A 16,421-nucleotide genomic window follows, 5' to 3' on the forward strand; every position below is an offset into this window, starting at 1 on the left:
AGAGATAACCACAGTTAGTATTTTGATATATTTCTTTCCAATATTTTTTCTATGCATGTTTTTAAATAATATATTCACATCAATATTGAATTATATTTTGTATCCTGGTTTTTCCCTTTAATATCATGGCCATTGCTCTTTTCCTCAAAAATGATTCAAGAACATCTTTTATTAAGATTTTACATTATATGAGTTTTATAATTTATTTAAATATTCCCCTAATTTTTCATATTTGTGTTGTTTCCTTTTTTTTTTTTTGCCTTTATAAATAGTGCTGTGACAAACACACGTAAAGGCTTTCAGATTTTTTTTTTCACAAGGATAAATTCTTAGGAATATAAGACTGTGAATTTTTTTAAGGCTCTTGACACTTATTGCCAAATTGCTTTCCAGTAAGGCTGAACAAATTTGTACTTTCCAGCACTTTATCACTTGCTTATATGGAACATTATATTAAAAAATAAAACAAAAGCTTGCTAATTTGATATACAATACAAAGTAATACTTAAATTTCTGTAATTACTAGTGCTGTTGAACATTTTTCATGTTTACTAGTCTTGCAATTTGTCATATCAATTTTCTGTTCATAGTTCTTTTGCTCACTTTTCTGTAGAGCCTTAGTGTATTATCTTTAATTTTTTTCATTAATTTTTATTGGGCTTTTAATTCATAAGGATATGACCCCCCTTTTCTATTATATTTAAAAATATAATTATTCATTTTTTTGCTCTTTGTTTCTAATATTTTTAGAGTTAAATGTTTTTATACTGTTAAATATGTCAGTTTCTTTTGTAATTTTCCCATGGCTTCATTTTCTATCTATAGTTCTAGAAAACTTAAAATTGTTTTGTAGTATTCACAAATGACTTCCTCTTTCTTCTTTAACTCCTGATTAAAGAGATACTAGGAGTATGGCATGAGGCTAAGGTCTATATTTGTTTCTATATAACTAGCCATTTCCTCCACACTGTTTACTGAAAAATTTATCCCTTTGCCATTAGTTTGTGTTATTGTTTCTACATTAAGTTTTTAATATACTTGGGCCTGTTTCTAAGGTATTTCTTATTTTCTATTAATTTGTATGTTGGTTCTTACACTAATCTTACATAATTTTAAGTACTCTGTATATTTTAATATCTCACAGATCTAGTTCCTCATTATTTTTCTTCAAAAAATTTTTTGGATTATTTTTGTCTAGATTTGAACTTGCAAATCTTTTTTTAAGAGACATAAATTGAGAGAAGTTAAAAGACTTGTTCTTGGGGCCTTATGATGAGATATACGTAGAGTGACCCAAGATTTCTGACTCCTAGTTCAGGGTTCTCCTGTTAAGTAAATATTGGAATCTCCCCTTATCCCTCACACTCCCCCTCTCACCTCCCACCTCCTATCAAACTGTACCTGGTTGCTGACTGGCTTATATTTGAGTCCTGGTTTGTTCAAGATGAGCTCCAGCTGCCTGCGGTTAAAATTGGATACTCCAAGAGATTTCACCAAGCCAGCATCTTTGCAAGCTTCCAACGCCTGTTGAGCAAAGGCCAGTGGGTTAAGAAAAAAGCCTCAAAAAAATGAGAATGTTTATGAGGGTGACTATGAATTTTTTGAGAAGGAAAGTCCTTGGGTATGTTAATAGGCATTCTGTGAAGAAAAAAAAAAGTGGGAGAGACAGGCAGGAATTCTATAATTGAATTAGTTTGGGAACTATTGTACAGCATATCTTCCCCTTGCATTTTCACAATGTATACCAGTCCATTAAGAATGATCTTATTTCTTGAAATCTGTTGAGATTTACTTTATGACATGGTACCTGATCCATTTTTATAAATGTCTGGTGTGTGTGAAAATGTATATTCTCCTTTTATTAGATACAAATCTCTCCCTCCTCTTGCTCTGTGTCTCTCTCTCATGCATTTATGTATGTAAATACACACACACACACACACACACACACACACACACACACACACACACACATTACATACAAAATTGGGTCTAGCTTTTCCTGGCTTCTCAATAATTTAAAGGAATATGTCAGAAATTTCCCACCATATTAGAAGAATTTATCAATGTCTTCTTATAGCTTATTGACTTTTGCTTTATATATTTTGAAGATATTTTATATGGTACATATGTGTTTAAAACTGGTATATTTTCTTGGTAAATTGAATCTTTTATCATCATACTGTTTACACTTCCCTCTAAATTTTAGAATCAGCTTTTCAATTTCTTTTGGTATTTTGATTGGGATTCTGTTGAATCTTTCAATCAGTTTGGGGAAAATTAACATCTCAATTTTGTATTCAGTCTTTCTATCAAAAAACATGATATATCTCTATTCAGTCTTTCTACCAAAGAACATGATATATCTCTCAATTTATTTAGAGTTTTTTTTTTTTGGCTTAGTTGGTAGAGCATGTAACTCTTGATCTTGGAGTTGTGAGTTCAAGCCTCATGTTGGGCATAGAGATTACTTAAAAATAAATTGCTCTCAGTAATGTATGACATAGTTTTTACTGTTTAAGTTTGCACTGATTTTGTTAAATTTATCTCTAATACTTAATATCATTCAAAAAATTTCATTTCCAATTGTGTGTTGCTAACATATACTTTATATTTAAATACAATTTTTGTTTCCTGTCCTATGGGTTATTCACATGTATGCGTTTTAGTTTCCAAATAGGATGGCTTTTCAGATTTATTTTGTTATTGACTTCAAATTTAATTCTAATTTTATCAGACAGCCTACTTTGCATAAAGAATATTATTAAATGTATTGAGATTTGTTTCATGTCTCAGACAATAGATTATTTTGTAAAATGTTCTATGTGCACTTGAAAAATAACATTTTGTTATATTTTGGTGAAGTAGTCTATAAATGTCAATTAGGTCAAGCTGGTTGATAATGTTCAAATCTCTTTCATAGATTTTCTGTCTACTTATTATCTCAATTATTGAGAGAGAGGTTTTGAAATCTTTGACCATAATTGTAGATTATTCTCTTTTTCTTTTCAGTTCTCTTCATTTAAGCTTCATGTATTTTGGAGTTCTGTTATTAAGTACATAGATGTTTAGGATTGATCCCTTCATTATTATAAAACAAACTTCTTTATCCTTGGTAATACTTTTTGCTCTGAAATCTTTGCTGGTATTAAAATAGCCACTTCAGCTTTCTTTTGATTATCGTCAGCCTAGTATGTCTTTTTTATTCTTTTACTTTTTTTTCTTAACCTTTTACTTATTTGTATCTTTTTATTTAAAATGGAATTCCTTAATATATATAGTGGAGATTTGCTTCTTATCTATTCTGATAACCTCTGCCTTTTAACTGAGTTGTTTAGACTATTTACATATATTGTGATTATTAATACAACTGAGTTTAAATTTCCCATCTTGCTCTTTATTTTCTATTTTTGCCATCTATTCATTTTCCCTCTTTTCTTCTTTTCCTGTCTTTTCCTTGATTTATTATTATTTCTTCAATTTTTTTTTTTTTTACTTTATTGGTTTGTTTGCTATACCCAGGAAGTTTTAACATTTTCTCTGTATGTTTGATATTCTGAAATTTCACTGTAATGTATTTAGGTAAGAGTTTTCTTTTCTCTTTGGTAATCCATGCCCTTTATCTCTTTTTTTTTCCTTCAAATATTACCTCTTTTTTTTTTCTTTCTTTTTTTCCCCTGAGATTCCTATTGCATGAATACTAGAAATTCTAATTTTATCCTTTACATCTCTTAGCTTTTCTTTCATATTTAAAAAATTTTCTTGTCCTTTCTTTCTTCATATTGGGTGGTGGGGTTGCTCATTCTGATTTTTCAATCTGATAATTTTTTCTTTGTCTATATCCATTCTATTTTTATCCCATTGATTGCATTGTTTTACATTTTTCTAATTATTATTTTTTCCTTTTTAAAAAATGTATTCTTGTTCTTGTTACATATTGCTAACATCTTATCTCCCTGAATATATTAATTAACTAAAAAAGTTAAAAGTTCTTGGTCCTCTGCTCTGTTTATATTTGGATCTCTAATTAAGATATCAAGATCTAGCCTCTGCCCTCCGGGGTTTGTGACGGCAGCAGGATGGCTACTTTGCTGCTTCTGAAATCTGACAAGGTCTGCGTTAAGATGAAGAGGACCTTTATAGGCATCCCGATGTTTTGGTTTTTAATCATTAAAAGAAAAAAAAAAGATATGATGTGTCTTTGTAAAATAAATGCCTTGTAATTTGGGGTTGTGAACACATTTTTTCCTGGGGATACTGGCTATGTTATAGGGCAGTTCCTTGGAAGGGAACAGCAGATTCCAAACCTAGTCATCTACATTGAGGTCAGGAATGAGTGTATGGTCTCTTGGGTGGAGAGCCCCAGGCACCAGAAAACTCAATCAATGCCTCCTCACCCCCCAGAACAACTCCACAATTCAGATAATCAGCTATTACCTATAGAGGGGATGTCCACTTTCTAAATACCTTAGAAAGAGGTACTTGTTAGAGTGTAATTTCCCAGCCTTTGGGGTTTGGAATGGGAGAGGGAGGGAAACAACTGCCAGAGGTCAGATAGTAACTTATGTTTTTCTCAGCCTCTCACAAGTTCAGGATTTCAGTGCTACTCTGATTTGATTCCTGAAGACATCTGAACATGAGTCTTAAGTTTCTGCATGTGTGGAGCAGACAATATTTGTTCCAAGGCTATAGCAGGAGAGAAAAAAGAGCAAAAAGAACTCTAAGGTCCTCTCCTATGTTATCCTCTTACAGCTTATTGGGCTGCCTTCTACTCCAGGTAAAAGCTGCCATATTACCTCATAAAGAAACCAGTTCAAAATATCTGTACCCCTCACCCCCAACATGAATCCATACAGGTTTTCTCAGGACTTTCCCCTAGTTTTCCTACTCTTATGATCTTGGGGAAAGAGCCAACAGCTTGCTCAGAATTATTTTCAGTTTTTCATGTATCATTTAAAATTTGTTTCTTTTAAATATCATATTAATGATTTTTATAAATTCAACTTGAGAAACTTCAAAAATTTGTGAACTTATCTCATTTTTATATATTTTTTATTTTTTTAAAGATTTTATTTATTTATTTGACGGAGAGAGAGATAGCCAGTGAGACAGGGAACACAAGCAGGGGGAGTGGGAGAGGAAGAAGCAGGCTCGCAGCAGAGGAGCCTGACTTGGGGCTCGATCCCATAACGCCGGGATCACGCCCTGAGCTGAAGGCAGATGCTTAACGACTGCACCACCCAGGTGCCCCTCATTTTTATATTTTTATTTATGGTTATGTTAGAACTTATTTCTTTTCCTTTCTTTTTCTTTCTATACTTCTCTCTCCTTTGGCATTCTTCTTTTCCAACAAAAGAAAATCAAGAATTTTTCAGTGCAGAGAAGTGGGAATTTTACACATCTTTGCTTATGGTTAAAAATACCTGTTCTGACTATTACTTTCCATTAGGAGTAAAGGCTGCATTTCTCCATAAATGGAACAGGAATAATCAGATTGCAGTTTTAAAAATGTAGTCTTCAAGAAAAGAGGCCCATTTAAACTTACCTCCCAAGTGGCACACAGATTTGACTTGTGATATAACCATTTGCCATTCTCATCTTTAGGATAGATTTCATCTCCAGGCTACAAAAAGAATGAGCATAACTTATTTTATTTATATCTGGGAATTAAAATTATGGAACTTGAGTTGCCATTATGCCATACATCCTGGCCCTGGGTAAGCAAATCAATTTTAATTATTTATATATTTATATATAATAAATATTACACATTAGTCTCATTATCTCACCCTGGCATTCATTTGCCTTTATTTATTGACAGATTATTATTGTTCTTAAACCATGAAGTTCTCTCGTAATGAAAGGAATCTGTTCAACACCCCCCCCAACCTGGACTCCAGCCATACTTACAGACAAAACTCACAGGTGTCTGCACTTTTCTCTAACTCTGTTTTTCTAGATCATGGTGCTTTATATTTTTGGAAAGTAGACCCCAACTACAAAACATATTCTTCTCTAGCCAGACCACAGCCCACATCCCGGATGAGCCCTGGACAGAGCCCCTTAAAAAACCTGCCATCTCTTGCTCTACCTGGCCAAGAGTTGACCCCCCACACACACACACACCATGGGTACAGCTATAACCCTCTCACACCCTTCAAAACCCCTTAAGAGGCCCAGGCTGACAGAAACTTGGGGTCGACATTTATCTGGATGTCTGGCCCCCCTCCTCCCTTGGAGAGTGAATAAACTCTGTCCTGTTTATTGCTCCACTCTTTGTGCAATTCTTTGTCACCCTCATCACCAGCCACTCTAACCCTTAATAACAAAATCACTCATAAATAAAGGGTAGAAGTCGAGAATTAGGACTTTTAGGCTCATTTTTTTGACCTAACCCTAACCCTTTGCCAAACAGCAAATTTCTTACTCTGATAAGAAACCAAAAATCATTAAGTGTGAGAGGAAGTTCTTCAGCTAAGAAAAGTGTAGCTAATGAATGGAACACTGTCTATGTATAAGGGAAAACTCAGCACATTACTTCTTAGTTCTGACTAATGTACCCAGTGGTTCTCTTCTTTCCCCGTCCAGGCTCTCCAGGAGTTTAGCATCTGTTTCCTACTTCGCAAATTATCTCATATCAAACCTAGTTTTTGAGTGATCCTGTTCCAATGAAGACTAACCATTGGTTTTCAGATTTTTCCTTTTTTACCATATCTAAAAATGGGACCCATCTCTTATGGGCTTGGAAATGGCAGGATACAGAAAAATAAAAGATGATTTCTAGGTTCCTTGGTTGGCTGGTGGTGATCATCCCCTGAGTTTAGGCTAGTTATCTAGAGTTTTATTTTGGATATTTTGAGACTGACATGGCAATTAGACATTCACTGGGTATTTGAGGAGGCAATTAAACAGAGACGTCTGAGAGAGGCTCAGAGAGAAGTCTTGGCCATAGACAAATTTGGGAGTCCTCAGCATATAAAGTGGTATTCAATCCATGCGACTGATCACCTTGAGGATAGAGTACTGGGCATAATGACATTTGGAGGTTAATAGGGAAGAAGCTGTCAAAGTATCTTGAGAGGGTGATATCATAGAACCATGAGCTGAAAATATTTAAAGAAAAGGGTAGTAGTTGCCTGTATTGAAAGAGATCAAATAATATGGGAACGAAGTGTCTTTTAGATTTGGATGACAGGATGGAAGTCCGTAGACCTTGATAATAGGAATTTTTTTGCTGTTGTTGAAAATCAAGCAATTGGACAAAATCAATTATACTCCTAAAATTTTTTAAAATTTTTCCTTCTGTCATCTCACCTGAATGAAACTTCCCCCTAGTGATAACATTTTCTGCATTGTCCTCTTTAGTGAAAATAATTTCTTCTTAACTCCTCCTGTCTCATTGAGAACAGGAAAAGGGCTCCTTTTTCCTCAATGCCCCCTAATCATTCATGTTAATTACTCTTTCTATCTCTGATTTCTAAGCTCTTTGACCTTCTCAACACTTATGACCCACATTTTCACTCCAGTCTTTTTCCATATTTCTTGCCTTTTGCATTTCCTGGTTTTACTTCTGTTCTGAAATGGCTTTATGCCTTCATTATGAACTCTATTAAATAATTTTTACTTTTCCAGATTTTAATTAAGTCCTTATCAAGCTTGCACCAATGTTAAATATTTCTATGATGCCTCCCTTAAGCTTCTGCTGTGTCTACTTTACTAACCCATTCATTCTGATAAACCTATTGTCTTTGTCCTCTATTCCTGTTCCTTACTGCAAGACATTGCTAGAAGAATAATCCAACCCTCTAAAAACCCATGCTATTGATTCTCATTTCTGCTCAGCAGTAATTTCATTCATCTTTTAAAAATGTCTTATTGTGGGGCACCGAGGTAGTAGAGTTGGTCAAATGTTAGACTCTTCGTTTCAGCTCAGGTCGTGATCACAGGGTCCTGGGATCGAATCCTGCGTCCAGCTCCAAATAGTCTGCTTGAGATTCTCCCTTCTTCTCCCTCTGCTCCCCCCACAGCTCATGCTCTCTCTCTCTCTCTCTCTTAAATAAGTAAATTTAAAAAAATCCTTAAAAATGTCTTATTGTGATTTTTTGTATTTTGTTGTTCTAAAATTGTGTCTGCTTGTTAACTTGACATTTAAAAAAATATTAAAGTGCTAAAATATTTTAGCAAGAAAGGTTTCTTGTTAAAAAAATCATGAGATTCAAAAAGCATGCGATATTTTGGCTTCAAAGATTGATTTCTCAATTATAGGAATTATAGGTTCATGTGGGAAGTAATGTCATTATACTGTGTCATTTCTCACTGTTAAAAGTTTTACTGTCTCTCTGTATCCTTGAGCCTTGATTCCATCTAAGAATAGGAGTGGAAATTCTCTATTTACCTTTCCCAAAAAGATTTTACAAATCATTGGTCAGTCACAGAGAAGTAAATTTCATTTTCTCACTTTTAGATATAGGCTCTTTCCAAATCTTTAAGATTTGGCTTAGAAATCTACCATTTGAACACGACTGAAGTTAGTTGTGTGAGGATGAGGGCTGAGGCTATAACTCTCAAGAACCTGAAATATAATAAATCACTATAGTACACAGGGTATTGGGATTGCTAAGTTTGGGAGGACAAAGCAGAGGACAGTGTCATGTAGGAGAACAAATATGGGGTTGGAATCAGGGAACCCACCATTTGGTCCCATTCTAATGAACTTTAAACCTGAGTGAGTTACTTCCTTGTTTGGGGCCTCAACTTTATCTTCTGTGAAATTAGGTTGTTGGGATATCTTATTACTAAGGTTCCCTTCTATCTGAACATTTCAGAATATTATCTTTCATTTATTATCTATAAAATATTAGACATTGTGCCAGTAATGTCACATATATAATTTAAAGAGTCCTCACAGCACTTGTCAAGGTAGTTGCTATTGTCTCCATTTTACTGCTAATGAAATTGGAGTTCAGAAAGAACCAAAAAAAAAAAAAAAAGAAAGATCAAAGTGACTATTGCTAGTAAGTAATAAGGCTAAGGTCAGTCCCTCTTCTGTGTCACTCCAAAGTCCATACAGACTTTTTCCACTGCCCCGTGTTTAGGTAATGTGGAAAGAGATCAGGTAATAACCTGACCAGGTCATCTGGCTTGTATGTGACAGAGCTGGGATTCGAACTAGGCAGCCTACCTCTGGAGCCCATGCTCCTTACCACTATGCTAAGTGGTCTCTGATTAATTATAGTAGAAATACGTTATTTTGTTTTCTATCATACCTATGCTGTCTCCTCTGGAGGAGCTCTTTCCATGTTGTTTGGGTGGGCTGACCCAGCTCTTATTCTTGATCTTAGATGTCAGTCAGTCACCCATTTGGCCCTTAGCAAATATTAATCAAAGATTAATCAGTGACAGGTACATGACCAAAGGAAGGCTAGTCAGTATTTGTCCATGAGGTTTAACGTGTGGTCTCTCTTTCTCTGAATTCTCACATCGTGTTGACAATGTAGGCTTGGCAGGTCAACGGCCATTTTGCCATCATATAGAGAAGGATTTTCGAGAATGAAGCCAACCAAAACAGAGATAAAGGGCCTTGGAATTCTTAGCTCCTTTTTTAGCTAACACCAATTTGAGTTGGATTTCTGCCATTTATAACAAGTTCTGACTAATACAAAGATGTTGGGGTATGGCAAATAATGGGCCCAAAGTGGAAAATTCGTTAGGTCAGTATGGGATAGTGGACAGTGAGAAACATCCCACCTCCAGCTGAGAATTGGAAATCCTTGCTCTGCAATAGCATAGAATGTGTGAAATTGTTGCTTTGTTCTGTCTTGAGACTCAGACAAATAGGCTAAGGTTGGAGCTTTAGGGGACTTAGTAGAACACCACTGGGTATTAGAATTTGTTGGCCATTTTTGCAGTCTTCAGGTAGGTCTTGAAGAAAGATGTGTTTATTGCTAATGGGCTTATAAGATGAGAGATAAGATGCTATTTTGCTAAAATGGGTACTCTGTACTTCTGGATATCATGATGTCATCCAAGATGACAGAAGTTCAAATCTGAGCCTTCTGGAGATAGAAAAGTTAGTGACAGCCAAGGCAGGAAGGTAAGAATCCTGAAGGGAAGTAATATTGGACTTTGGCAGAATTCTGGTTGTGTCTGAAGGCAAGATCTCAGGCCACAGATGCCCTATTGGACAAAGGTGCACCATCCAATGAGTTGCAGACTGGGTGCCAGGAACACATTAGCTGTGCCTGCCTTATTTCAAGTCAGATGGAGGTCAGTAAGCTGAAGATGGGGCAGCTGAGTAAAACAAGGAAGTTCTTTACTAAGAGACAGAAACCATAGGCCACAGGTTAGATATAGGAAATGTGACCCTGTTAGATTTCTAGTTTTAATTACTCATTCAGGGACCTGACTGAATTTGAATTTACTGAAAGCCTATTACATTTTAAGGGATATTGCCTTGTCAACGAAATCTCAATCTAACCATAAAAGCCTACGAGTACCAAGGCCATTGTGAAGCCTCCAAACTTATATCTACATGAAGTAGAATGCAAAAAGGCACTCTTTCCCAAAGTCCTTGTTGGATGTGACCACAGAGGACAGTCAACAAGGAAAGTGTTTCCAGAGACAGAACAGGGGCAGCCAGTCAGGTTGGCTGCATAAGGAATTCTGGCCACTGTAATGGCAGAGTCTTTGTTCTTCCTGACTAGCAGCAGGATCTGATTTATCTTGTGGACAAGTAGCCAATTTTGTTTTTCAATCTCTCCTGCCCTCAATGAAATTTTAAAGCAGTGACTGCTCTTTAGCAGTGTATATGCAGGCGTGTTGGTGGTTAAATTAACAAGTCCAGAAATTGAGAAAGTTCAAAGAAGGAGTGAATTTGAACTACAAGAATAAATATCACATAGACACCCTGACCTTGAATCTGGCTCCAAAAAGATGACTATTCTTTGGGTTATTTCTTTTTGGAGAGGGTGGGTAAGTTTTCAGTTGTATATATTATGTTGCATTATGTCCTGCAGAGACATTTTCATGACTGTGTGAACAGGAAGAAGGGTGTGCCTGAATGCTAGGTAACTAAAATGTAGAATACAGTCAGGGGACTACATGTTGGTTTGATGGAGAGAGTTTAAACTATAATTGTAAAGACCAGATATAAGAGCAAGTGCATTGAATTATGAATCCAGAAACTAGGGTTGCAGGCCTGAGTCTGGTACACATAATCTTTGTAGGCATTTGTTGGGGTTGGTCAGTACTGATGTATAGCAACAAAACCCCTTAACACTCAATGGTGATAAGTAATAAACTAGCTTCATAGCTTCACATGCACAGCTGCTGGTTCATCGTTGCCAAAGAGCAGAGACCTAACCTTTAGGCATTTGAACTTACCTTGAAAGCCATGGGTATTTCAATGATGTAAAGATCCACATAATCTAGCTGGAGGACATTAAGTGTCTTCTCCAGGGTTGGGCGGACCATCTCTGGGACATGCCTTGTAGCCCACAGCTGAAAGAATAAAAAGGTGATAGTTAACTAACATCTATACTGATTTTTTAATAAAATGCAGGCCTTTATTCTTAACAAAGCACTCACATACATTATTCACTCATTTCATTTTACAAAAATATCTTTATGCTGCAGTGTCATCTGGGTATAGGATGAGCTCACACGACTCTTGACACCTGGAGTGTATTTTAGCCAAATATGTCCCAGAGGTTTGAAGATCCACCTGAAGCACAGAGCACCTAGCTCCGTGACAAAGTCTTGCCCTGCTCTCTGTTAATTTCTGAATTGACCCTCAGCACTTTCACTTCTCCTCATTGTGTACATAGGGCACATGCATCTGACCAGCTGGTTGGGCTTAGCGCTTTATTTTCATGACACTCTGATAAAAGAGGTGCTTTAGCGGAACAAGAAAAATGGTTGTGAGAGTGACTTCACTGGATCCTCCACCTTGTGACAGGTGGTGCAGAAGCTGGCAAAACTTTAAATTATTGCAAATGTTTAGATTTCCTTTTTCTGCTCCTTTGTTCTCATTTGGTCCTACTCAGACCCCAGGGAAATTCTGCCAATTTCTGCTAAGAAATTACTGGCTCTCTGGTTAAACTGATCATGTCACCAAAACAGTAGTGTGGAAGACCCAGCCTGGGCCTCTCCAATAAAGGTCAGTAATTTGACAGCTAGCCACAGATGAAAATGGGGAGATGTTGGTCAAACACTACAAACTTCCAGTTATAAGATGAATAAATTCTGGGGATCTATTATAAAGGATAGTGATTATAGTTAACACTACTATATTATATATTTGAAAGTTGCTAGAGAATAGATTTTAAATGTCCTCACCACAAAAAGGAAATTGTAATTACGTGATACGATGGAGGTGTTAGCTAATACTATGGTGGTAATCATTTTGCAATACATAAATGTATCAAATCAACATGGTGTCCACCTTAAGTTTACAATATTATATGTTAATTATACCTCAATGAAGCTGGAAAAAATAAAAGAAACTTAGCTTAACAAAAAAAAAAAAAAGAAAGAAAGAAAATGAAATTACTCAATCTCTAAAGTGTTAGGTAATGAAAGATAAAGGCTTAGATTGTTGAACTGGAGCATGTGTACCCTGAAGGTCTATAAAGCATAGGGTACTGAGGGATCCTCAGAACCTTGGGGTAAGTTAAAGTTAACACATCTTCTTAGAGCATCAAATTTGTTCAAAGTGTTTTTGCGGAAAAAACTTAAATTTCTGTACCCTTTTTGTCACAAGTAAGGGCAAGCAAAATTGGTAAAATTTGATTTTTCTCTATGTTGGACAATAATTTTTTCTTGCCTTAAATGCATAAAAAAGAGAAAACAATGTGGAAAGAGTAGCAGAAAAATGTGTTTTTTCATTACCGTGGGCCCCTTTGGTGTGTTATTGCTGCCATCCCATCTAGCTGAAATTTCTGTTTTATACATTTTAATTTATTTTTTATTCAACAAACATATATAGTCCTAGCTCTGTGCCAGGTACTGTGTTTAAGTGCTTTGTAAACATTAACTCATAGCAACTTTATGAAATAGATGACTTAATTGGGTTCAATTTTTCCAACACAATAAATATTGCAACAGCTTTAGCTGTTTACCAGGGGAGATGAGAAAAGTTTTTTGGTTTATTTTTCTGGGTGGTAACTTAAAACCTTATTTTTACATTGAAACAAAATAAACAAATGGGAACACATTATGGGGGGGAAATATAAGTCTGAAAAAATTTTAGGATGAGACATAAATCTCCATAACTATTTCTGGCTTTGGGTAGGCAGCTTTGTCCTAAGTTCTCAGGATCTGAGTTCAAGATTATTCTTCACCAGAAACATTTTGGGAATACCAGGTTAAGATTTGGTGTTTAGTCTAAGGAGACACTGTAATAATAAAATCTTAAAGAATCGAAATTGTAAAGCTATAATAAAGTAAAAAGCTTCAGGCTGATATTTTGGGATAGTGGCCCTATATAGCCCCTTAGAATCATAATCCATAAGTGACTGGGGACTTGGGGAACCACAAACTCCTAGGGAGCTTGGCAAGGAGCCTGAGTAAGGAGCTGGGAGGAGGGGATGTCTGGGGAGTGGATGAAGTCAGAAGCCGTATCTTCTTCTCTTTTAGAACACTCAGGAGAATTGTATTACTCATTCTCCAAAGTTGTACAGCTTTATTTCTGCAAAGCTGCCTGTAAATATGCATCTATATTTCCACTGGCTTGCATTTTAATCATGATGCTTTATCTTTCTGATTGCTCTTCAGTGGATAGTGATTTCTAACATTGGAAATTTCGAATGCTCCAAAGTAGTGATATAAACAAAACGTCATATATCCATACAATAGAGTTTTATGTGGCCATGAAAAAAGAAATGAAATTCTCATACACGCTATAACATGAATGAACCTAGAAAATGTTATCTCAGTGAAAGCAGATAGATACAAAAGGCCACATATCATATGATTTGGTTTGTATAAAAGGTCCAAAATAAAAAATAAAACTATAAAGACAGAAAGCAGATCAGTGGTTGCCAGTGACTGGGGGGAGAAGGAAAAATGGGGAGTGACTACTGGTGCGTATGGGGCTCTTTTTGGCGTCATGATAACATTCTGGAATTAGGTAGCAGTGACGGTTATGCAACTTTGTGAATACACGAAAAGCCACTGATTTAAATTGGTGAACTTTATGGTATGCGAATTGTAGCTCAATAAAAAAATTAGCGATTTATGGACAAATAGGCATAGAAAAAAAAGACGGCTGACCTTTTAAAGAAAGCTTTGGCAAATGCTTATGTAATATGAACCACCTCCCCCCCCACCTTGCCTCTACTCCCCAGTTTTTCCGCTTTGTAGATTTGGCTCTTCCCATATTGTCTTAAATCAATGCCCATGTATGAAGAAGGAGATTTGCCCTAATCTTCAACGGGCTAAATAATCAGTCCCTGAATTCTGGGCAAGAATGAGGAATTTGGGAGTTGAGAACTCACTCTTCTGGGTGAGCCCAACATTCTTTAACAGAGACAAGTGATACGAGATCCAATATTAATATAACGAGTTGGAGGGTGAAGGGAAGATCTTACCTTTCCACAGTAGAAAATATCCTCCCTCCGCACCTTTCCTTCTGCTATCTTCTCCCTGATGGCCTCCCCCACTTCGTGCTCATTCTGGTAGATATAGGCCCCGTCAATATGCCGGTACCCTGTGTCGATGGCAATCTTCACTGATTTCGCACAGGTCCCCTTAGGGGTCTGAAATGGCAAGGGCATTGTAGTGGGGAAGAAGAGAAATGGACCTTTCCTTTAATCATTCTTCATCAGGATACTCTGCACATAGACATTGTTTTACAACAAAAAGGACAAATTTCTGATTACATGCTGTTGTGCTTGGAAGATGGTGTCTGGAGGCTGAGGACACTGACCTCACAGGGAGTTTCCTTTCCACCCTCAGTGGGGGACTCCTTCCATACCAAGTCTGCCCTAGCTTTGTGGCCTCAGAAACGTAACTTGACCAGTTTTACCAGTGACAAGAGATTGCATGACAGCTATGTTGTTATAGGAAGGTACATGTTCATTGAAGAAGGCTCCATTATAAATCAAAGTTTTGGATAAACAGAGATACATCCCCAGAATGGAATATCATTCAGTAATAAAAAGAAATGAAGTATTACTATAACCACATGGGTGAATATCTATACAATTATACTAAGTGAAAGAAGCCAGATGAAAAATAAATACATTATGATTCCATTTATATAAAATGCCAGAAAATGGAAACTAACGTATTGACCAGATGCAGATCAGTGATTACTTGGGGTGGGGGACAGGGAGTGCAGGCACGGGTGGCAGGGAGGGATTATGAAAGAACACAAGGAAACTTTTGCAGTGATGGATATGTTCACCATCTTGATTATAGTGATGGCTTCATGGGTGTACATGAGTCAAACTTATCAACATGAATAATTTAAATCTGTACAGTTTATTGTTTGTCAATTATTCCTCAATAAACTGGGAAAGAAGAGTGTTGGGTGGCATGTTAGATTTTCAAGATATATTTTTATCAAATTCAGTAGCCAGATCTTTGTTCGTTTTATTAACCTTCATGAAGCATAAGACTATCCTCTCTCCTGAACATTGACAGAGCCAAAAGACCTGACAAACTCTTGACCCTGGAAGTATAAATTATCCATTCTTCAGATTGCACAGAAGTCGCTGTTCTTTAGTTATCATGACATTTTAAATGTACGAGTGTGTCTCATTTTAGTTACATTTTTTTCTTAAGGGGAGATAGAAGCGTTGATGGATATTTCCATGAAGACAAGCATCTAGTCTCGGTGAATAAAATGTTCAAATCATCTTTTAGGTTGTACGTGGAGTACAGGGTTAATCTTATTTGTAGATTGTAACTGAACTCATATTCAGACGGTGAGCATTCTGATCTCGTACACAAATGTTGAGAACTACTTGTGCTTGCTTCTAGATCTTCAGTGTTCTAACCAAATGCTTGACAAACCTCAACGGACCTGTGAATTCTGGCCCTCAGAAGTCAATTTATTGAGAATGAGTGAGACAAGAAATCTCTTGCATTTCCAGTGACTTTATCATCCTGGGCTGGATAGAAAAAGTCCTGGAAGCATAAATTATATTTTCTTTCCCTACTTCAGTTGAAAAGTCATCACTATTGAGAAGATGAGAGGATATGAAAAATGAACAAATCGGCTATACAGATGGTATTAGAAAATAGGATTCATAGTCACAAATATCAAATAGCTAGGAAAAGAGACACACATTCCAGGAATGTCATAAATACCTCTTTGGTTTTTTAAATTGACACGATTAATAGAGCTTGAATGGAAATTGAGGCCAAAAAGCCCCACAAAACATCCCGTAAAATGAGATGTTATGGACGACAGCAAG

General features: G+C 36.2%; 1 protein-coding gene across 1 annotated transcript in view; it reads right to left on the reverse strand.

Moving 5' to 3' along the window:
• Positions 1-16,421, reverse strand: part of AKR1D1 (aldo-keto reductase family 1 member D1) — a 48,929-nt gene that overhangs the window by 22,396 nt on the left and 10,112 nt on the right. Inside the window, exons 2-5 of the mRNA XM_045792569.2 lie at positions 14,589-14,756; positions 11,383-11,499; positions 5,546-5,623; positions 1,402-1,524 (exon numbers count right to left, since the gene is read on the reverse strand). Coding sequence (XP_045648525.2) covers positions 1,402-1,524; positions 5,546-5,623; positions 11,383-11,499; positions 14,589-14,756 — 486 coding nt within the window. The remainder of the gene's footprint in view (positions 1-1,401; positions 1,525-5,545; positions 5,624-11,382; positions 11,500-14,588; positions 14,757-16,421) is intronic.

Source organism: Ursus americanus, chromosome 3 (genome assembly GCF_024610735.1).
Source record: "Ursus americanus isolate L20-20 chromosome 3, mUrsAme1.1.p, whole genome shotgun sequence".
NCBI lineage: Eukaryota > Metazoa > Chordata > Mammalia > Carnivora > Ursidae > Ursus > Ursus americanus.